Source organism: Empidonax traillii, unplaced genomic scaffold, assembly GCF_003031625.1.
Source record: "Empidonax traillii isolate 1590-97213 ecotype Southwest subspecies unplaced genomic scaffold, ASM303162v1 scaffold666:size787383, whole genome shotgun sequence".
NCBI classification, from domain to species: domain Eukaryota; kingdom Metazoa; phylum Chordata; class Aves; order Passeriformes; family Tyrannidae; genus Empidonax; species Empidonax traillii.
The window spans coordinates 363,591-385,974 of record NW_020955859.1 but is presented as its reverse complement, the minus strand read 5'-3'; the positions used below and the strand labels follow the sequence as shown (position 1 = coordinate 385,974).

Sequence of the window (22,384 nt, the reverse complement as noted above, 5' to 3'; positions counted from 1 at the left end):
AGATTTCAATTTTCTAAAGAGGGCATAATTTATTTTAAAAATCAAATAATACAAACTAATAACGCCTGTAAAACAATTCAGTTAAAAAATGTAATGGAATTATCCATCCATACAAACAGAAATATTTTCTGTGATATTCAGGGAGAGGTCTGAGAATTAAGTACTCTTGTTCATCTTAAAACTGCTAGATGGCAAATGGTACTGCTGAGAAGGCCTGATTCCAATCTCATATGGCAGTATTCTATTGACCTAAATGAAATGACTCATCATTTAACTCTTCAGTTAGTAATCATCAATCTTTGATAATCTGTTCATTTATCGATGGATATCTGGAACCCATCCTTTTCTTTTTCCTCTTTATCTTCCTTTAATCTTGCCCATCACATTCTTCCCACTGATCAAAAATTATACATTGTTTTTATATTTTAAAAATATATTTAATTTTTTATTAATTAAGCACTGTAACTGTTACTTGAAATAAACATTTTTATACTCTAAGAATGATGATCTAAAAATAAGCTATGCAATTTTCCTAAAGGATTATGACTGGTCTAGAGAGCAATAAATATCCTACACAATTCTACATAAAAGGAACATCATTCTCCATCCAATGACACAAAAAATATTATAATAAACTCAATGAGGGTGTCTTTATTTTCATACTCCAAAATATTGTCATATTCCAAAATAGTACTACTGGTCCCTTCCCCCACCATTCTCTGAAAACTTCAGATCAGCCTGTAGGATATCAAGTCTCACAGATTCCTGAAAACAAACAAATCCCATGTCACATATTCCTTCCTTTTATAAGCAGAAGGAGAGCTGCAGTTGTTAGTGGGAAATGATGTCTTGAAACAAATGAGGTAGTCAGGGACAAGAAGAGTTTACATTTCCTAAGAACAGAACCGAAATGAATATAAGAAAAGAAAACCATCTTGATTCTTTGATTCTCTTAACATGGTGTGTAACTGCAAGTCAGCTACAATTTGGAGGGAAGTTTGCAAAGGGTGAACAAACTTTCCCACATCCCTGATACATGCTGTGCTTTCGTCTAGTCTCTCTGATCTCAGCCAAACCACAAAGGGTAACATGCACATCTGGAAAAGCAATGAGCATCCTCAAAAATACTGCATACTTGAACAATTCAGTAGACAGAGATTTTGTGTGTGAGAATTCTCTCTATGAAAAATTGACCCAGATTGATGATGCTGTTATCTCATTTCAAAACTACTTACATTTCTTTCCAATTATATTGACTGGAACTTTTCCTGTTTGCCTCTCTGTGCCAAGCCATGTTTTTTTTCTTATTTTCTTTGTCCAAGTTTTTCTTCAGTGTCTGCAATTTCCCTGAGCCACCAGTTTTTAAAATTACCACTTGCAATTTCAATGCCTATTCCATTTAATTATTTTAACTATTTTGTTTTTCTCCAGTTTACTCAAGATCTGTTGGATCACTCAGCAGCCATCTTCTCTATAACCCTAATGATGTATTTCCCTTTTCTGATGAAGGTAAAGAAAATTTTCTACAAAATTTGTCAACAGAAATATTTATTCCTGCAGGAGATTATACTCCTCAAAATGACGCAGGCAAAAACCCCTACCTGATTTATCAAAGTGTCCTGCATTAATAGTAAGGGACTGTTCTACAACAAGGGTGATATGAAGAAATACATGACAGTGTTGTGAAAACTGCTGTAAGTAATACTGAAAGTGCGGTTGCTTTGTCACCTTTGTGGAGCTGCTGTGGTTGGCTGTCCATTAACAGTAATTCCTACAATGTTACATAGCTGTATTTAACTCCATAACCTATGAGTACCACATATGAAAACAAAACTGCCTGTGTGGAACGAGGTCTTGCTACAAACCCAAGTATGACAACTTCAGAAGACCAGAAGGCTGCAACTGTTCCCATCTGAACAGCTTCCCTCTCCTGGCTGACAGATAGATCATGAGCCAGGATTAGAACTGCAATATAAAAAGGCATCCTTAGACGCAAAAAAAATTTACATTTGGCTGACCACATTTCACAGGCAACTTCATAATCCATGGCATTACAAAAAAACCGTGGCATTTCTCTGGAAATGTTTTGTTGCAGTCTTTAATCACAGTTTTTGACGAGATAAAATTATGGGTTGAATTAACATAGTTCTGCTGTTTTCTGCAGACTGCAGTGTTTGATCACAAAGACATTAACAGCAATAACAAGTTGTTGGTTTCTTAAGGACTTGACTGGAAATGAGCCAAAAGCAACAAGATCTGGCAAATTCCCAAGCCCTGGTTAATTCTTTAGTGAAGTAGCAGCATTACAGTAGCAAACTTTTAACTTTTGTGTGGTCTTTCTTTACAAACAACTTCCAAGTCAAATAGAACAGGATTTAGAATTAATTTCTCATTTACACTTCTAGAGACAAAAGAAGCGTGGGGTTTGCTCCCCTGTAAGTTTCTGTTCAAAACTTTCAAAAACCCCAGGATTCTAATGCTCTTGCCCAAGTTGACTCCTGTCACATGAGATGTGATATTTCATGGTTCAAAACTTACAACCTATGACATTCCTGTGCTAAATGCTATGGTCTGGCAGCCCTTTTTATTTACTCTGGACTAATTTTGAATGATTACACAGAGCTACTTGTATTGTGGGAAACAAAGATTCCAGCCCAGACTTTTCTAAAATGCTTTTGTTTTCCTCCAGAATGTTTGTATTATCCAGGTTAATGTGAGGCATTTTACTTGGGAAAGAAAAGAACCTTAATCACTGCACCACGGAAAATAACACAGCTATACAGAGGCCATTTTTCACATACAGATTTGACCTTGACATCACTGGAGAAATTCCTATTGAGTAGATCAAAGAAGGATCAAGACTTAAAGCAGTCTTTCCTCTATCAGTCATGCTAACAACCCCCCAAACTGCTGCTGATCTACCAGCACAGGACAGTGTTACAGGTGGTACAACGTGTGCACAATGGTCTCTTTGAAAATCTTTCCCATTGTGCAACTAGTTTAGTATTTGTAAACACACTGCTAAAGTTAAAGGTAATGTTAATAATTCACAGAAATGGATGAAATGTTATGGGTGGACAAGCATTCCAACAAAAACTATTCTTAAAATCACAACAGATTCTTCACTTCAGAATTTTTAAACCACAGATTGCACACATTTTTATTTCTCATAGAGGAAATATTTTCTCTATTTTGATGTAGTCAGGATTTCCTTTTCCATCTTTCGAGATTTTATAGGCAACACAGCTCGACAAGATGTCATGTCAGGTTGGTCTTACTTTTATAGCCCGTTCTGCACAAGGTCAATTTTAATGTAGTTTTGCAGTCAGATTGTAGCATTTAAAGGGAATCTGAACAAATCATAATAAAGAACATTGCTGCTGTTGAAACTTTTTTATTCCTGTGAAGTAGCACTTGCTGTCCTACCCCTGAAGTCAGTCAAAAAGCTCTAATTCTAAAAAATTCTTACAGAAAAAGAACCCTTCCCATTCGCATGCAGTAAATATAGAGGAAAAAAATACACTAAAAGACTACATGGAACAATTACAATTTGCATTCCGAAGATGCACAAGCTTCTCTGTGATACAAGAAAATGACTATTTAGAAGCTGTTGCTGTCCCTTTAACAGATCATCCAACATCCCAAAGGCCCAACTGGATCTCTTCCTATCAAAACTCCAGTCCAAAGTGCAGGCACTGGGTGTGTCACCTTGAACACACCATAACAGAACCTAGTTCCAAGCCCACCTCTAGGACTTCTTCCATGATAGGTATTGTTTCTGTTGGGATTTTTGCCACCATTGTGCTTCACTATTCCTGTTGTACCAAGGATGGAAAAAGTGCTCGTTAAATTGAAGAGATCGGTCAAAACAATGACAAAATAACACTACTGCACTTAGAAACACAGCATGGTTCTGATCGTACTGATAGGCCAAGTCAAGTTTAATTCCATTCCAAGAGCAGCATTATTAAATGAGATTACATGTGTCACAACTAAAGATGGTATCTGTGAAACCAGAATCATAGTTTTTGCATCTCGTTTACATTAAAATGGCAAACTCACTGCTCACTATATTACTTCACAGATGGCTGGTGTTTCCAAAATGCTTCTCATCTTTTTATTCATGTATTTCACAAAGATTCTTTACTTAAAATTATTAAAAATATTGAACCACTCGTCCCAAAAGGGAAAAAAAAGAAAATAGACTTGTACATGTTTTGGATGGTTCTGATATATTTTAAAACACCCAGCTGGGAAAAACATAAATTATATTAAGTTACAAGATTAAATAAAAATGGGAATCTGTCCAGGAAAATGACGTTCTGGGTAAAGTAAATAGGTGTATTTATAGAATTCAGAGTTCTGAGCTATTTCCCAGTTTTACAGGCTGGATATGAGAGTGTTTAATGTAGGATTTCAAAACAAGATAATCCTAGAAGATACAGTTAAGAAAAGTACAAGTTCTTTGTTGCTACTACTACAAATATTAAAAATATTATTAAAAATATAGAGCTAGTATTATTTTCCTTCCTTTTACGTAAGTGCACTAAAAGGAATGGTATTTACAAAATACTCTTTCAAGTATTTAATTTGTAAGAGTGAGCAATATGTTTATAACACCTGTTATCCTGACAGGTCTAAAAGCACTTAATTCTAGAAAAACAGAAAAGTACCTGCAAGATACCGCAAGAACACTCACACAATGTTTCATAACATGCCACTATGTCCTTTTAGCCAACTTTTTCCCAGACAAATTAAAGAATTTGGCAACCACTCAGTTTAAACTCCTGACCTCCAAGCAGGTCTTTCCGCTGTGAGGAACTGAAGGAGCAGGAAGTATAGTGTCCTGACCCTAAAAATCTTGTAAATATTAACCTCCAGACCCATGAAGAATCATTTCTTCAGCATCAGTTTTAAAAAAAGAAAAACAGACATAAAATATTGCTTAGAACTTTGGAAGAGTATGAAATAAGGACTTAGAAACATGAACAAGAAATGTTCCAACTTAACACCACTTTCTGGACAAAAACTCATTAATATTAAAGGTGTATGAATTAAAAAAAAAAAATCTATTGTCCTTTCACCACTAATGCTTTTCCAAAGTCTCTTTCTGACATCTATTTATAAGTAACCTGTATTTTTTTCAAAATTGTCATAAGACTGATTGACCAGAACACTGTCTTCAGCAATGGGTAAACTCTCATGGTACTAAGGAGGCAGCAAAAACTCAATTTTCATGTTTTTTTCACAGATAACTGAAATTAATTACAACTGAGTTGTACACGACCCAGAATAAGAATGGACATGCAATCTAAAACTCTAGTGGATAGTCTATTTTTTTCATAAGTGCTTGTTGTGAGGGGAAAATTAAAATAATTAACACAGTATGTCTGCAATATTACCAAGCATGAAAGAATCAGTAATTTAGGTAAACTGTAAAGCAAGCATTCTTTATAAAAAATTAGCTGTGGAATGGGAAAGGGAAACACTGATCAAGCTCGGAGCAGTTCAACAAAGCAGGATAGAAACCACACAGGACTGACCAACACCACTGCAATATACAGGTATACATGTCTACATGGCAAAATCCATAACCAACCTGTTTACCACGTGGACTTCTTCTACAGCTCCTTGGAGGAGAAGTACACAGGAAAGGAATAGCAAAGCCAGAACTTTGATGGGAGAAATCCCAAAGGCATTAATGGGATAAAGTAAAATTTAAATCCTAAACACATGAACCTACACTTAGATATTTAAAAGGAGTTTGGCACCAAGATTCTCTTGCAAATCAGCCCTTGATGAGAAATACCAAAAATAACTGGAAGGCTTTTCACTCACTTCAGCTTCACATGATTACTATTGAAGTGACACATCTCACGTTTTTCGAGTTATTTGACTCGTATGTCCTGTTTAGTTTGCATGTTTATTGCCCAGGCCATACTGTGGTTAAGCAGACATAGTATGCATGCACACATACACATACACATCAGCATTTATATGCTTATGCAGCTACACATACAAATACTGTTTCTCCAAAAATTTTATATTCTAAGCTGATGATTATCCATCCTCTCTGCTAGTAGAAGTGATGATGTTAACACTGCAGACCGACTGGTTTAGACTATAGTACTGTTTTATAAGCTTTTTAAAGGGCTGCCCTATATACAGAAGTACAGTCAGCTGCAAACTTAGGAAACACTTTCCAGAACAATTATGAAGAAATAAAACATGTCTCATAAAGAGCCATAAGCATCTGATGAGCCTTCTTTGGTTTACTGAAAGCAGGAAAAATGGACTCAGGTCCACTCAGAGCAACATTAGTTCCAGTTTGCTCCAAGCCACATTTCTCTGCCTTTCCCTGAGCCTCTATGACACAATCTACCAGTCACATCCATGAGCCCAAAGAACCTGTTCCTTTTCCTCCAGGCTACTAGTTCTTTCAATACTGAGGTTAAAGCACAACTATTCTGTATTTTATTTTATCTCATTCACCAATAAACAACTATAGGCGTGATTTACAGCAGTTTTCAAATCCAGCTCTGAAGACAGAATTATTCCTTTCTAACAAGTCTTCCCATGGAATTGATGCCTACACTATTTGTGTGCACAAGCATTAACTGACTTTCAAACAATCTTGTGAGGCCAATTATACCATTTCCATTTTAAATAGGCAAGAACAACATGGACAAAAAGGTTTCATTACTTTTGGGTGTCCAGTATGGGACAGGTGGTCCTGGTTTTTTTGAAGTACTGAGACTTTTTATACTCAAAACACAGTTTTCATGGACTTTACAGGCCACCAGCATCAGACCTACAAGTCACCTAAATTCCAACACTTCTTAAGAGCTTACTGTTGCAACCTGTAACAGTCTCTCATTAGAGCTTTTGAACATATTTTCCCATGTTTCTGAAAAGGCAAACTATACTATCTTATGAATTGTTACTACATCTAAAAGTTGTGCTAACCAACAATAATAGGCCAAAATCTTGATTTTTACATTTGTCAACAAATATAAATCGTGTTTTGATAAATTAGTAAAAAGAAAAAAACATTACTGACAAGGAGACATTCTGAACACAGTATTCAAACACAATAAATCAACCTAATGCCTTTATTCTGCAGTTAAAAAAGCTTTTTTTATTATTTGCTTTCAAGAGCATAAAAATGGACAGTTTTTGCAATGTCAGAAATTCCAAGGAAACAATGTGTTTTAAAAAAACCCAAGTCTGCCCACTATAAAAAAAACATAAAATATATTCTTAAAGGTGTTCTATATTTATTTAATATTGTTTATTTATATTATTTACTGTTTTGGAATATAACTACAAATATAATTAATCGGAATATCACATCCTGTCAACGAGTTTCTAATGCTAGCAAAAGTCAGTGGAGGACATTTTTTAAATGAATAAATTCATAAAAGCATCTCCTTCTCCTGACTTAAGTAGCCAACCTGCAAAATATATACCTAACTGCTAGGAATGCATTTGAAAATGTACCAAATATACACGTATTCTTAAATCACCTACATTTTACTGTGAAAACCACACTGAGTCACTAAAGTCTATGCTAATCTTGACCAATAGGATGCAGAAGTTTCTGTGTATGTTTAGTTTTCTAAAGGCAAATGACAGCCCTGCAGTTTATCTTACTCCTCCAGATTGTAGAGTTTTCTACCACTTCAGTTGAACCCAATTTAAAACTGAGCAGAGAAGCTTTTCACTTTATTTTTCCACATTTCAGCAGGATAAATTCTCGACCCTCAGTGTTTCACCATTTTAACCACCTTAACAGGAGACTTACAAGAAAAAACGAAAAATCTTAGAAGAGTCAACTAGACTGGAGTCTTGGTAGGTTGTAATCTGCGAAACTTGGGGGAGAACAAAAATTTCCTTCCTCACAGGACAATTAATTGACTTTTTTCTCTTCCTCTGTGTGTGCTTCAAGACCACTGGGTCCATGTAAAGTTTGTGTTACCGAGCAGCTTCTCCAGACCTAGAGTCTTGGCATGTGTAGACACCACATGCCAGCCTAGCCTTTAAAAGGAGGACAAAACAGGGCAAAGGCAGGATGATGCCTCAACTCTACCTTAAGCACTGAGCACCCAAGAAATGAGACTATTATTCGGTTTACGTATCCCATGCTAAGGTGCAGCCAGCAAAGGGTACATGGCTCTTGGGGCACAAAATGCCCATTTTTCCACTGTGCAAGTTTGAACACTTCTCTAGAATCAAATACAAAGAGGTTCACATCTAGGTAGTTTCTTTTTGCAAACACAGAGTTTTCACCTTCTATTCTAGTTTTTCCATGCTCATCAGCATATACATCTTTTTGTGGGGATTTGTACCATAAAAACGGAAGAAAGATGAAGACTGCAGCTGACAGGTTATGCCATTTCATTTCCCAAATCCAGACATTTCATGTACCTGTGTGGGAATATTAATTTACTCTACAGGCTTGTGATGAAGCATTTTAATGCATTTCTTAATAAGATATTTGAGTTCCCATTCATTTTCTTGGCAATATGTTTGAAAGTGTCACAGTTTGAGCATCTAACCTGGCCTCAATTCAAATTTAGGAGCCCGTGGGAAAATCCTGTATTCATTTAATCAGACACAGGGGGATACTGTTGGGAAACACAGGATAGATGACTGTGTATGTATTCCCTGCTGACAACAATGCCCTAGCTCCCACATATTGACCTGGGGCTGTTTCAAAGAAGCCATCCCTGTTAATGCTTGGCACACAATTAAACCTTTAGACCCACTGAATGGAGTGCTCAGAATTTCACATGTAAGGCTGCTCAGCTCAGCCATATGTGATACCTGTTGCAGAACAGTTCAGATTTTATCATGATAGAGGCCCCTTTTAAAAATGTATTACCACATACCATAAAAATATGCCCAACACAAAAACACACTAGTGAAGACAACTTCTTAAGCCTTGGAAACTTTTATTGATTTTTAAAATGTGAGTAAACTCTCTGTGTTGTTTTGGACAGGTACACAGACAGTAATTCCACAAACACTAATTAGGACCAAGTTCACACGCTACTCTTATCACTCAGCAGTACAAATTTGGCCTTAAACAGACATGAGCACAGAATTGCACATATGTGGGAATGGTCAGGCCTGACAACTTCCAGTTTATGTTATCTAGCATTTATGTTGGCTGCAGAGGACTTGAAGATATCTAATGCCAAAGGAATCTTGAGAACCACCCTTTCAAGCCATTGCAATCGTGGCCACACAATCTGAAATAGCCCTCTGGATGTAACAGTGACAAAATAAGGGATTTGAAAAAGATTTTCTCTTAAGCAGGGAAGGAACAAATGAGAATTGTCTTCTCAGCAAAAATGTGGCTAACAGCTCTAAGGAAAAGTTCATCTACTAATAACTCCTTGCAGAGCTAGTGGAGTGTTGATCAAAGAAGTCTGTTTCCATGTATTCTGTGTCCTAAGTCTCCCCTTCCAAGGACTGAAGGAGTGAATAACAATGAGCAATGTATGGGCAGCTTACAACTGCCAGTAAGCACAAGCAATTACTATGCTGAATCACCTTTACTTCCCACAAGGAAAAATCTGCTACTGCAGAGTTCAGCAACTGCAAGACTTTCCCCTTGCTCCCTCTTGCTCATCCAGCTTTGCTAAATCCCTCTAATGCTTCTAGGGCTTCATCACCAAAAAACTGTCTACAAGTTCAAGTTCTCAATTCTATGAGTGGTAGCCAGAGAAAAACAGTTTTGAGACTTTTCTGTTGAGAAACTGAGCAAAGGCTCCACAAATCAAGATTAACTTTCATTGCTTATATGCCAGCTTTCTTCATGTTATTTTGAATTCAGCCTACTTGGGATCCAGAAAGTGTGTTCAAAAAAAGGGGCTTTGAATCATTCTGTGTTTCAATCATTTTATTTCTAGTTCTTTAGTAAAACCAAGCCATATATCAAAGTACATAATGCAGTTTTTGCCCTGAGCTTCATCGTAAAGGCTGCATGTGTAAAAAAAGTAGGTTGTTTAGTTATGCTTTGTTTTTAAAGTGGATGAAAAAAACCATGGAGTCTAACTTTCCCAAGAATTCCCCTCTTGGGAATTTAAAAACAAAATCAGTATGTATCTTTTTCCGACAGATTGTGGTTTCCTAAGAATGTGGAAAAATTAATGAAAAAACAGAAACAGAGACTTGAAATCATCATTCTGACTCAGATAACACTAACTGATGGCAATGAAAACACCACTCCTAAGAGCATCAAACTCAACCTTTTGGATTCCCAAATTCTATATGTAAGAACTTCATCCAATGTCACTTTTGACTGAAGAAGTTACAGAAGTGTTTTCATGCTTCAGATGGAGCATACCCTTTCAATTCAGTATTTAATTTTTTTGAATGTACTTTTTTTGAAGAATGACCTGTTTTGATTACTCCAGTTTATTCAATTCCATGTTTTCTTTTACCTTCTATCAATATTAAGTACAAATTCACCCACTGGCATTTGAAAATCACTCAGCGATCACAACCCACCACTCTGCTGATTCACATCTTCTGCAGTGACTTCAGAGAGAACAAAATAGCAGTATGTGATCAGATCAAAAAAAAGCTTAGATAAGAAATTTTGTACTGAACTACTCAGAGGCCTTTCTGCTTCACAGAAATGATTCAACCACACTAATAGTGCAAAGTTCCTCTCAATTTTTTAAACAGCCAAAGACTGTTGACTTCAACAATTACTTCTGCAGTCATCAGTGATTCAACTGATTCAACTCAGCATGCCACAACACTGGTCTGTATCTTCCTGTTGTTTTCTAAATGATTGACAATTCTAACAAAGCATTTGCAAGGAGTTTGTATTTACCTATAAAAGATTAAACATCCAAACTCTTCCACAACACCTCTATAAGTGCACCACAGGAACTAAAAGTATCTAAAAATTTAGTGGCCATCAGCTGACCCTGTACCATTCCCTAAGTCAGCACCAACTATAATCTGTCACAGTGAAATATATAGGGGTAAGTTTACTGGTTTCTGAACTCAAGGATACATTACTTTTTAATGTATATCCTGCTGAATGCCTTTTGAATAAGCAGCTATGGCAGCTGTTGTATTACATCAGCTCTTTCTTGCAGCTCATTTTCCATTCGTCTGTTTGGGTGGTGTCGTGCTACAGTTTCCCATCTTCTCTGCGAGCTAATACCAGAGCCTACCTGCTGGGCTGCTACAAGACACAAGCGTTTCTCAGATGAAGAGCAGAAACAGGAGGTACCAGCTTCCGGAATTTTCACAGCTGACCTTAGAAAAGTATTTTGTATCTTTCTAGTAAATTTCTCCAAACCATTAAATGAGTAACACTCCTCATGGGCTTTAGTTATCCTCAGTATTCTTTAAGCTCTTTGTAAAATCTTAAGAGATAGGATGCATCAGGAATTATGGCTGGGTTCTGACAGTTTGGTAGGATCTTACACTAGAAGATGGAACTTTGTACCTTCTCTGATGGATTGATCTTAAATACAAATTCTCAGCAGTGGGTAATCTGGAAAAAAAGTAACTTATAGAGATCTTGGTAAGGGATGGCATGCCAAGAAAGAGAGAACATTTATTATTATATTTTATACACATTATAATTTGCATGTGTCACTATTTTATTTTATTGTCCCATAACTTACACAAGTCATTAAAAACATCAAATTATAAGAACTCCAAATAGATCATGTGTGTTTAGATGTTTTAAATGTGTGTTTAGATAAGGTATGTAAGAAAAATAAATACCTCGCAGCACAAAACTGTGTGGCATTCATTGAACACTTATGTATGTTATCCACAGAACTGCATTTGCAAACAGTAATTTATAGACTGTCAGAGATCACTAGAACAGTGAACATCTGCTGAACCACAACTGTGGACTCACCTTTGGTGATTTTAAAGACTCAGCTAGACAAAAGTCATGGCTGAGATCCAACCTAGTGCCAGTAACCGTGCAGGCTGGAACAGAAACTTGACTAGATGACCTCCAGAGATGCCTTCCAAAGAGCATTTCCATAATTTTCTGATTTCATGGTAGTGTGTAAGATTACCACATTCCTAACGAATGGTTTTATGAAAAAAATGTGTCATGGTAATACAAATCTCACAGTTAAAAGTTGTCCTTTACCTCTGAAAATTGTATTAAGACAACAGCAACATATTACGACATGGACATCAACACTGACATATTAAAATTGGTCCAAAATAAATGGGAAAGAGGGATATAGAAGGTGACATCCAGTTGAAAGAAAATCACTTTCTCCAAGTTGGATAATCGACTTTTCCCTTAAAGATACAATATCAAGAGACCGTATTAAACCCTTTCTTCTGACTACACAGTTACCTAAAGCCTTATGAAGTAAGCTTACAACGCTGTTAGGTCTTTTTAAAAATATCTGTAGTTTTGCCCAATTATCAATACTACCATATTTATGGTAAATAGAATTTTGTTTGCATTACTTATTTCAAACTTTTTGTGCAATCTCACAATTCAACAAAGCTCAGTCAAAGCAGTCAGCTCCCTAGAAAAACATTATGCTGCCAGAAAAGCAAGGGTTGGGCATAAGAAATCAGGTTCAAGAGATGAAAGCCAAAACCCATAACTTATATTTACATTCTTATACATATTTCCCTATATAATCAGTGACTTTTTTTTTTTAATTTCAAGCGAGGACATTATCAAAAAATTTCACAATGTTTTTAGACGGTGTTTTATTAGCTAAACGCAGTATTTCAGCTCCCTCGGGGAGGCGAAGGGATGCAACTGTTGCGCTGTTCACCTGGTGGCCTGATGCAAGGACGGGCATATCCACGGTTTCAGGGCATTTTGCCTGCACATCATTTCTGCCACTCAGTCCCTACAACTGAGGGAACCGCAGGGATCAACGCCATCCCCGCCGCGGCTCCTGAGGACCGGGAAAGGTGGGACCAGGCGAGGCTCGGCGGCGCTGGGAGAGGCCGCGAGAGGACGAGGCGCGGCGGGAGCCGCTCCGGTCCTGTCATCGGGACAACCGGCCCGCTGCCCTGCCCGGACCCGCGGACACACACGCAGACAGACACACACTTAGACACACAGACACACTTACTTGATGTCCTCCCAGACGGCGGGGCCGTAGTTGCGGATGACGAGCAGCTCCAGGGCGTGATTGACGAAGCCGTACTGCGGGCAGGGCGAGGCGGCGGCGCGGTCAGGCACCGGGCGGCAGCGGAGCCCCTTCCCGCGCCCCGCAGCGCCTCGCAGCATCCCACCCCACCCTTCCCACCCTTCCCACCACTCCGGTGGGAAGCGACCCCACCACGGGAAACATCACCCCCATCCCCCCCACCCCGAAACAAAGGGATGGGGCCCGGCTTCCCGCTTCCCAAGTGGATTCAGCCTCTTCCCTCCCACCATGGGCCCAGGCCCGGGTAGGGCGGACGCCCCCCGGCAGCCCCGGTATCCCGGGCCGGGAGCGCGGCCGGGCGGAGCTCACCATGGTGCCGGTGCCGCTGCCAGTGGCGCTACCGCCGCCGCCGCCGCGCAGCCAAGGCTCGGCCCCGCCGCCTCGCCACCGCCCCCGGCCCCGCCGCCCCGAGTGGCACCGCCGGCAGCCAATGGCGAGCGCGGCCTCCGTTCTAGGAGCCAATGACAGGCGCGGCCGCCGCACTCTCTGCCAATCAGAGGTGGGGGCGGGCCTTCGGGAGGTGGCGGGGGCGGGTTCGGTGGGTGCCGCCGGCCGGCGCCTCCCGGTGCGGAGAGCTCAGCGCTGCCCGCTACCCAAGCGGGGCTGGGTGGGCATCCCGGTACTCCCGGTGCCTGGCACTTTCCTGGTGGTTGGGTACCTACCCAAGGTGTGCTCGCTCTGGTGTCACTGCTCTTTGCAATGGCTGCCCTCGCAGGAACGGAAACGCTTCCTCAGTTGTTTCGTGTACCGATGCAACCGCTCAGCTTTTAGGAAGATAAATGCCTCCTAAAAGTGGAGAATCCGATGGACAAAATGATTGCAGATATTTTTGTCCTGGGCAGAATTTCGTTTTTCAGAAGCTGGTGAAGTTAAAAGCATAATAATGAGTGGTCTTTGTAATGGGGGTTTTCTTACGTATTACTGAGTCCCTGTCAGTAGCCACTGTGAATAGACACTGCATTGTGTCAGTAATCTGCTGCAGATGGATTCCTAAAGGGTTCTCTAGGTAGGGTATGATCCTTGCAACAGAATTTTTTTGAGTAGAGGATTACTGACAATATGCCAAGGACAGTTCAGAAATAACATACTGTTATCGTATGTTACCCTATACATGGAACAAAAAAAGATAGTACTTGAAAAACCCATATAGTTTAAAGCCCTTTGTACCATCAAAAGACCTGCCCTCAGTGTATGAAATAATAATTCTAAGGAGACTACTGATTTTTATTTTTCTTGGTTTACTTAAAAGAATCAAAATATATTAAAGAGATAGTTAGTATATCTAGGAGGATTGTAGGATGAGTACCTGGTGGGCTACTGCTGTAGCAGCTCTTGGGCAGAGCCCTTGCTACATGAAGGCACTAGGCCACAGACACCAACCAATCCAAATGGATTCCAGGTGTAAGTAAAATGACAGAAGTTCAGACCTTAGTAAGATAAAGTACGTTTAAATTTTGAACTGTTCACATACTTTTTAAAAAAAAAAAAAAAAAAAAAAAAAAAAAAAGAGTCTGTATGTTGGAAATTCCGTGTAAGTAAGTTAAAAAATGACACCATGTAAAATCTTTTGAAAATTCATCTATTGCCTGGTAAACTTTTGAATCTGTGTTAAAAATTCTTGTAGGTGAGATACACATTAGAAATTTGGCAAAGTCATCTCAGTTGACATTGCAAGAACAGCAGAGGGAAACCCTGCTGTTAGATCACACAGGCACAATAAGGAATTTCTACTTAGCTCAACACATTCCAAATCTACTGGGAGAACCAATTTAAGATTTTTTAGAAGAATGATCAAGAACAAAAGCTCCTGTATCATCAGTTAAAAATCATAAAAGTAATAAGCTTATTTTGAAGGGAGGAAAGGAAATATTTAGATATATTAACCAAAATACTGGTTAAATATACCTGTGTAGAAAACAAAACAAAAACTGAATAGTTGCAAATCTCTAAAAATCTCTTCAATTTCCAAGAAACTGGCAACAGAGATAATGTCATAAATCATGGTACTGAAACCAGACCGAAGGCTATGTTTTCCTATAGCTGAGGAGTGGTCAGCTATTAACTAAGATTTAACTAAGAATTAACTAAGATTTGAGTACATCAGGTCACTATCTACTTTTTCTATTTGGTAGAAAGTAAATTTTGGGAAAATAGGAAAACATGCCCTACAATACAAAGTTGGAGTTCTTTATTGAGAATTGGTGTAAAAACCATCCCCATTCTTCACAGGTCTCAAGGGAATCCATTTGCTCGGTCTGTTTATGGGGTGAGCCCTCATGCTTATAAAATATTAGATTAAATGAAATTCTTTTTAGATATGGTTTTCAAAAAGTAGATTATCCTGGCAATTTTGTGTACCAGAGTGACATTTTTTTCAAAAGTGCTGCAAAGGTCAAAATTGCCTTAGACAAGTATGAAATTGCCTTTCTTCTTCAGAGTTGGTTCAGGTTTGGTAGGTTGCATTTGCAGGCTGTGCTTGTGATTAACCCATTGTAATACAAATAGAAGATCTAGTCAAGGTGAGATCTGTAAAATGTGAAGTGACAACAGCATGAGAGGAGTTAAAGTAGACAGTGATTGATTTAGTTTTCTAAAACAGGGATGCCCTTTTAAAAGTTTTGAAGATGCTGAATTAAAGAATTCAACAAAGTGATTTGCTGAGAGGGACAAGCTTCCATTCCCGATGCCTGCTGAATCAAGACTACCTGGTGGGTCTTAGGCAAGATTTGGTTTCAACTAAAGGAAAGGCTTTAAGTCTGTAAGACTTAAATATGTCAGATTAAGCTGTTAGTACTGAGCTGTGTTTTCAAGGCCCAACCCTGTCAGCACCAGGACTGTTAGGCCACATGCATTATGCACATCACACAACCATTTGGACTGTATCTGATGCACTTCCATAAAGCCTGCAGCTTATTCCACTATAGCACACAATCATATTCCCATCTGGGGACCCTCATGCTCTAGATACTGCTCATGACCTACTGCCTAGCTGCTTTTTGGTATTCAGGAGTGGGAGAGTAGCTTTGGCACAAGCTACAACTGGGACATGCATGGGATGGAATGCTGATGAGAAAGGAGCCGTTTAGGCAGTGTTTTTAGTAACGGAAATCCTACCAGACAAATTTGCCACTTTGTGTTCCCCTGAACATATTTCTCAGGAAGAGCCTCCTGCACTGGCCATCAGAAAGCCAAAAGTAGCAGTCAGTGATTACAGCTGAAAAACAACTGCTATACATTTTAAGTGGTGTTTTATTTTAACATATTTCTTCCTGATTTGAGATGCTGACTTGATCTGGCAATTCTTGATGAGATCCATGAAAGCAAGAAGTAACATAGGATCCTCTATGCTGTGTGAAAGGGCAGTTGCTGAGACAAAAAACTTTGGGAAACCACTAGCTGGCTAAGAACATCTATATTCAGCTTAATATGGTTTGTGTTAATACATAAGCACTATAAAACAAAGGAAGCATTTTAATAAGTTGCATTTTTTACTTTGGACTTTGCTTTTACAGTTCATTTTGTTACTGTAACCCATAACAAAACCGCTGCCTTATATGGTATTGCTGGATTCCACTTACTGAAGATGGAGTTACTTTGTTTACATTGGATTGAATTATGGGTATTTTCTAATTAAATTTCAAATCATAATGTTCTGAGACTTGACATTTGGAATTGTCATGCTACTACTTACCAGATGCAGAAATATGCTCTTAAGATCACTTCAGCAAGATTATTTTTAATGTACCACTATATACTGATTTACTACACCATTACATTTATTTTTCAATACTGGTATTGACAAGCTATGAATGAAACAGCCCCCAATATGTCCATGCTGTTCTGTAATGCAGTAACATGTACATTTGAGAAACTGAGCACTCTGGTGCATCCTCCTTTAAGAGGAATGTAATCTTAGCCATGTGCAGCAAACTAACAATATACCCAAATCTTCCCTAACATCATCTGCAATGTGGAAAGACTCCTGTTCATTTCCACATGCTTGTATTCCAAAGCCCCTGGGAACGCCTTTGTCCTTGAGATTTCTTTGGCAGGTTTTGTTTGGGCTGAAAAATCATAAGAGAGGAAATGTATCTGTGACTTAATCTACCTCTTTTCATCTCCTTGGGATGTTGCTGCATATATTCTCTCAGTTACTTCCCATTACGTGCTGTGTGTGCAGGATATGCATGTAAACATGGTGTTTGTTTGCTGTAGTAGCACAAAAATTTGTTACTTTGTACTGCTCGAAAGATGAGAAACAATTTTAGCACAGATCTTCAAAGGATGCCTTATAATGGGGCTGCACAGCAATGTGCTCATTTACATTTATATTAGGAAACCGCTGCTTCGACTTTGCTTTCAGCATCAAAAATCTGCTGAAGCAGATGAGACACACAACTTTATAAGGCTGTTTACTTTGTTTCAGATTCTTTCACAGTTTATTATTTCTTTGACTGGCTTCACGTTCCAGCCTAACTGCATATTTAACATTCAGATCCTTCTCCTTTTGCTCAGGAGAGTATGTATGTTTAAACTGTTGCATCTGGATGTAGCGAAAGTTCCAGAACCATTGATTATTTTCCATCTTTTATTTGTGCTTCAGTACCAGAGCAATGCTGAGTAATATAAGACAGTGACTTTTACTCTCCCTCTGTGCTCTGAAGAAAAGGGCTGCCAGTGAACTCATGCAAGTGGATGGGGAAGTTAAAAAAAAAAAACTTATATCTGATTATTTCCTTCCTATGCAAGTTGTGAGCAGCCATACCATCAGAGTGGTTCTAGAGGTCTCTACAGACTTCAATGGAGCACATCTTGCAGATTTTAGAGGTAGAAAAGAAAGCTCTAGCTCTCATTTCGGAAGTAGCCTCAGTTAAATTTGGCCCCTGCCAAGCTGGCTTATGATAACTGGGGCAGGGTTTTGAAAGCAACTCAGTACCTTGTACACCATATGGCAAATAGCCACAAAAGTTACTGCTTTTGCAGGAAACGAATCTCCCACTGCCTTTGCAGAACAATGAGCAGGCATTTAAAAAAAAGGTACCAGCTAGAGTAGCCTGGTAGGTTGTAGGATGGGTGGGGTTTGAAAAAGGGTCTGCTAGCCAAGATTCAAGAGCAATTCCCCTTAATTATGATGGCTTTCAGTTGGAAATACTGATTTTGCCTCCTGTATTATTTGTTGCAGCTGTTTCTGAAAAGACTGTGAAATAAAATTATGGGAGAAATAAACTGGGTTTGGGGGAGGTCTGAATGCTTCTTTCATAAGATTTCCTAGAAAAAAGTAGATTTGTCCCAGGGGATCAATTATCTGTGCACTTCACTGTTTTGTTAGTTTCTGTGAGTTCATTTGCTTTGGTTTTGCAGAGTAGTTCAGCGAGAAAGAAAACATCAGCTCCACGCTAATTGTACTTCCTCTGATATCAGCAATGTGAATTTATTTCCAACATCTCCCTGGAATCTTATCAGGTCATGCCTGAATGAAATAAAATTAGTTGAATTCTTTTGCTGTAGCTTTCTCTTTAGCTATACCACTGTTAAGATTCAAAGGACCCACTTTTTATTTATTTCAAGGGCCATTTACACCTCTTAGGCAAAGAAATTGCAGTGTAATAAAAATGTATCTTCCATCACATTGTAAATGTGAACAGGAATCAGCCCCACAGAATCTTCATGAGCTAATAAAATAAAATTTCAAATATAAAAAAATTGTTTCTGGACATAATACTATGGTACTTCTATTTTATACAAATAACATTGCATAGTCTCTGAAGATTTCCACAATATAATACTCTAATAAAAGATATCAACCTAAAAATGACTCTTATTTTCTTGCAAAATATCCCAGTATTACATGGGTTAAATTTGGTTTAGTTAAAAAGTTAAAGGAATATTTTAGATCTAAGTGAAAAGATCAGTTAAAATAATTGCCCCTTATTAAATATATATTTATTCAGAAAAAAAATTAAACAGAAGAACAGCTTCAGTGAGATCCAAATTCTTAAATTATGCTTAAAGCTAAACAGACTTGTGGCTTTTTTGCAGAACTGGTCTGAATACAAGTATGTTTTAAAGCACTTTCATGAATTACTGTCTTAAATATGTGCCTAAATCCTATTTACTTCACTGAGATTCAAGAACATTGCTTTCTCTGTACCCTTAATCACCTTATCAGAATTCTTTTCTGAAGGTTGGCACCACTTAGGAAGGTGTCAGGAACTGCCATGATGAACATCCTATTTAATGTCAAATTTATTAGAAATTTGGCGTTGAGCATGGCCATCATCTAGTCCAGCAATAGTTCTTTTCTAGGGACAAAAGAAAATTTCCTCCTAAGCATCCCTCTTATTCAGTAGATCTGGAGAAAGAAATCCTTTTTATTTAAAAACCAATTTTTTTTAACATTCAATAAATGACAGTGATGGACAGATTCATACTGACCTCAGTCATTATTTATATCCAGGAGCACCGACATGGGACTTCTAGTAACCTCTGGCTATTTTTGTCAATTAAATAGAATTTTCAGACCAATATAATATTGTAAAGATCAAGATTTGCATAGTTCTTGTTTCCTTGAAATACTACTGTCAAAAAAGTTACAAATACATATTCTTGTGTGTGTGTGTGTAAGAGAGAGATGTATTTATGTGTGATACACAGACTTTCGGGTTCCATTTTTGTGTCACAGAATTATTTCTAAGCATCTTGTATGGATATAGTAGATCTCAAGCAATAGAAGGATTCAATATTTCAAGTTTTGTTCAAATGCTGCTTACAGGAAATCTGAATTGAAATACAGTTTTAAAATGTTCTTAGTGCTAGATTCTTATATGGACTTTTCTCAAGGCTCTGATGCTACATGTTCTGTATGAGTTTCTACCACAAAAGAGCAGGATAAAATGCCATACTGAGCTTCAGAATGTACCAGTCAAGATCAGAAAGTGAACAAAATGGCACCTTAGTCTAATGTCATCGCTCCCTGTAAATATTCAGAGAGCAAAATCTGATTTAGTGGCAAGTAGCTTGAAGAAAGACTTTATGGCTTGATATGCCAAATGCCAAGAGTTTAAGAGGTTAGAATAATATTTAATAACTAATAATAAAGTAATAAATATTTAAACTAATAACTAATAAATATTTAATAACTAATAATACTTGATACTACTGGCAACAGTGGTATGTGTAAGCCATGCAATTCTCTAGCCCGCAGTTGGGATCAAACTGTACAGCAGAGAGGAATTTCTGGGCAGATGGATCTGCTACTTAGAGAGGCAGAATCCTAAATGCACAACTCTTAACTAACTCTATTCTGCCAGTACCAGAGGAGGACCCTTTAGAGTTCTCCACTCATGTTCCATCATCCACAACAAAAAAGCTTGCACTGTAGTAATAATTATCTTTGTATATATGTTCATATGTTTTAAAGCATTTCTGCTCACCTGAAGATTCCCCTGGCAAGTTTGAAGTGCGCATATGATAGGCCTTTCCATAACATGCCATACCCCACATTGCATCCTTGAATAAGGATCATAGCTTTAAGCTGGTTTGCTTCTGTTCCATTTTATACAGTCTAACTGGAATTTCCTTTCTAAGCAAACATTCCAAATCATGTTTTATTACACTTCTGTTAAAACATTTCAAATTTAAATGACAACAAGAAGAAAACATTTATTGCTGTAATACATAATAACAAGTGGTTATTTTTATTTTTAAATAGTTTAAAAACCCTAAGAACTAAAATAGTTTGATGATTACAGACTTTAGCATGTGATTATACAGTGTTTTAATCTTAAGTATATCAATTTTATACACAAAATAAAGTTCATGAAACAGTAAGCGGCAACTCTGCTAGGCATGTGTATTAGCTACAATTAGCAGCCTGATCCAGAAAATGCTGAGCACCCTCGGAATTTGACTCCAGTCAGTGTGAGAAGATGGTCAGCAGCTTCTAGGATGGGGCCCAAATGATGCACTGGGAGGAGTATGTGATAGCAATGACAATATTTTAATGGACATTTTCTTACGGAATCTCTAAGAAAATACATTTTAATAGTCATTGATAAGCACCAGCTCACAACACTGCATGTGGCTGCATCACTTGCACATTACATTTCCTGACAAACTGCATATACAATACATCTAGAATTCTCAGTACAGAGAGAACTGAGTTATTACGTAGCACTAACAAATTACCACAGGGAAAATACAGTTTATAGTAGCATTTCCAACTGTGAAGTTGCAACATTACTTGACTATGTTCCTTATGCAAAGAAAAAAAAAAAAGTAGTCAGTGACATACTTCCTGAAATTTTAATACTGGCTTTCAGGTGTTAACAATCTAAATAAAGTGCTTGCATGTTTCATACAGTTTTAAAAATTTTCAATTTATAAAAAAAAAAAAAAAAAAGAAAAATCCAAATATTTATAAATTTATTCTATACATTTCTGAATGCGCAATTTAGTCTATTCCTGTTTCCTCACCCAAAAAATTGGCATTGCCATCTCCCAAATCTCTCTTTTGAAACCAAGTCTGTGAGTTTGTTCCTTGAATATAAGCATCCAGAAAATAGCAAATTCCAGGGATATCACTGGGAAAATTTGGTGGAAGCTCTTCTCTGGACCGAGGTGTGAACACAAATCCTGGATATTCCTTTAACAACCTAGAACAAAAATAAATCATTTTGATTAAAAATGAATCAGTCACTATTAAGTGTAGACATTAGATAATTTTTTATGTATGGCATGGCAGAATCCAAATTAATCTTTATATGTTATTTACTGAAAATATAAAAATATACTGTTTATTTGGTAACCTATTAACTTGTGCATCAGTGCAAATAGAAGTATCACCTCTTTTTTTGTCTTGTCAATGTTTTGCATGTAGATGCTAGGTTTGTTGTAAATATTTTCAAAGATGGTTTAGTGCTGAAAGCTATCTCACATCTGCACATCAAACGCACCATAATTAATGTTTCAAAGAATGAAATACTGTAAAACTTATTAATTAAACTATTCAGATCCTTCTACCAATTCTAATAGTTTTTCTTTTTCACAGGTTGAGGCAGAGATTGCTAATAAATATTGATAACTGGTGTCTAAGCTTTTAAACAATTACTGCAATATACAGGAGTTGTTCAAGATGCCATAATGTTATCAATATTTATCAACGTTTATTATTGGTGAATGAATCAAAAGGAAAAAAACACCAAATA

At 37.6% G+C, this 22,384-nt stretch overlaps 2 protein-coding genes across 2 annotated transcripts in view; both read right to left on the bottom strand.

Annotated features, from left to right (window-relative positions):
• GUCY1B1 (guanylate cyclase 1 soluble subunit beta 1) overlaps positions 1-13,563 on the bottom strand; it is a 43,017-nt gene extending 29,454 nt beyond the window's left edge. The window contains exons 1-2 of the mRNA XM_027899421.1: positions 13,488-13,563; positions 13,101-13,174 (exon numbers count right to left, since the gene is read on the bottom strand). Coding sequence (XP_027755222.1) covers positions 13,101-13,174; positions 13,488-13,490 — 77 coding nt within the window. The 5' untranslated portion in view covers positions 13,491-13,563. The remainder of the gene's footprint in view (positions 1-13,100; positions 13,175-13,487) is intronic.
• Positions 13,564-20,761: 7,198 nt separating this feature from the next.
• Positions 20,762-22,384, bottom strand: part of GUCY1A1 (guanylate cyclase 1 soluble subunit alpha 1) — a 34,074-nt gene continuing 32,451 nt past the window's right edge. Inside the window, exon 9 of the mRNA XM_027899420.1 lies at positions 20,762-21,832. Within this exon, the coding sequence (XP_027755221.1) occupies positions 21,631-21,832 (202 nt within the window). The 3' untranslated portion in view covers positions 20,762-21,630. The remainder of the gene's footprint in view (positions 21,833-22,384) is intronic.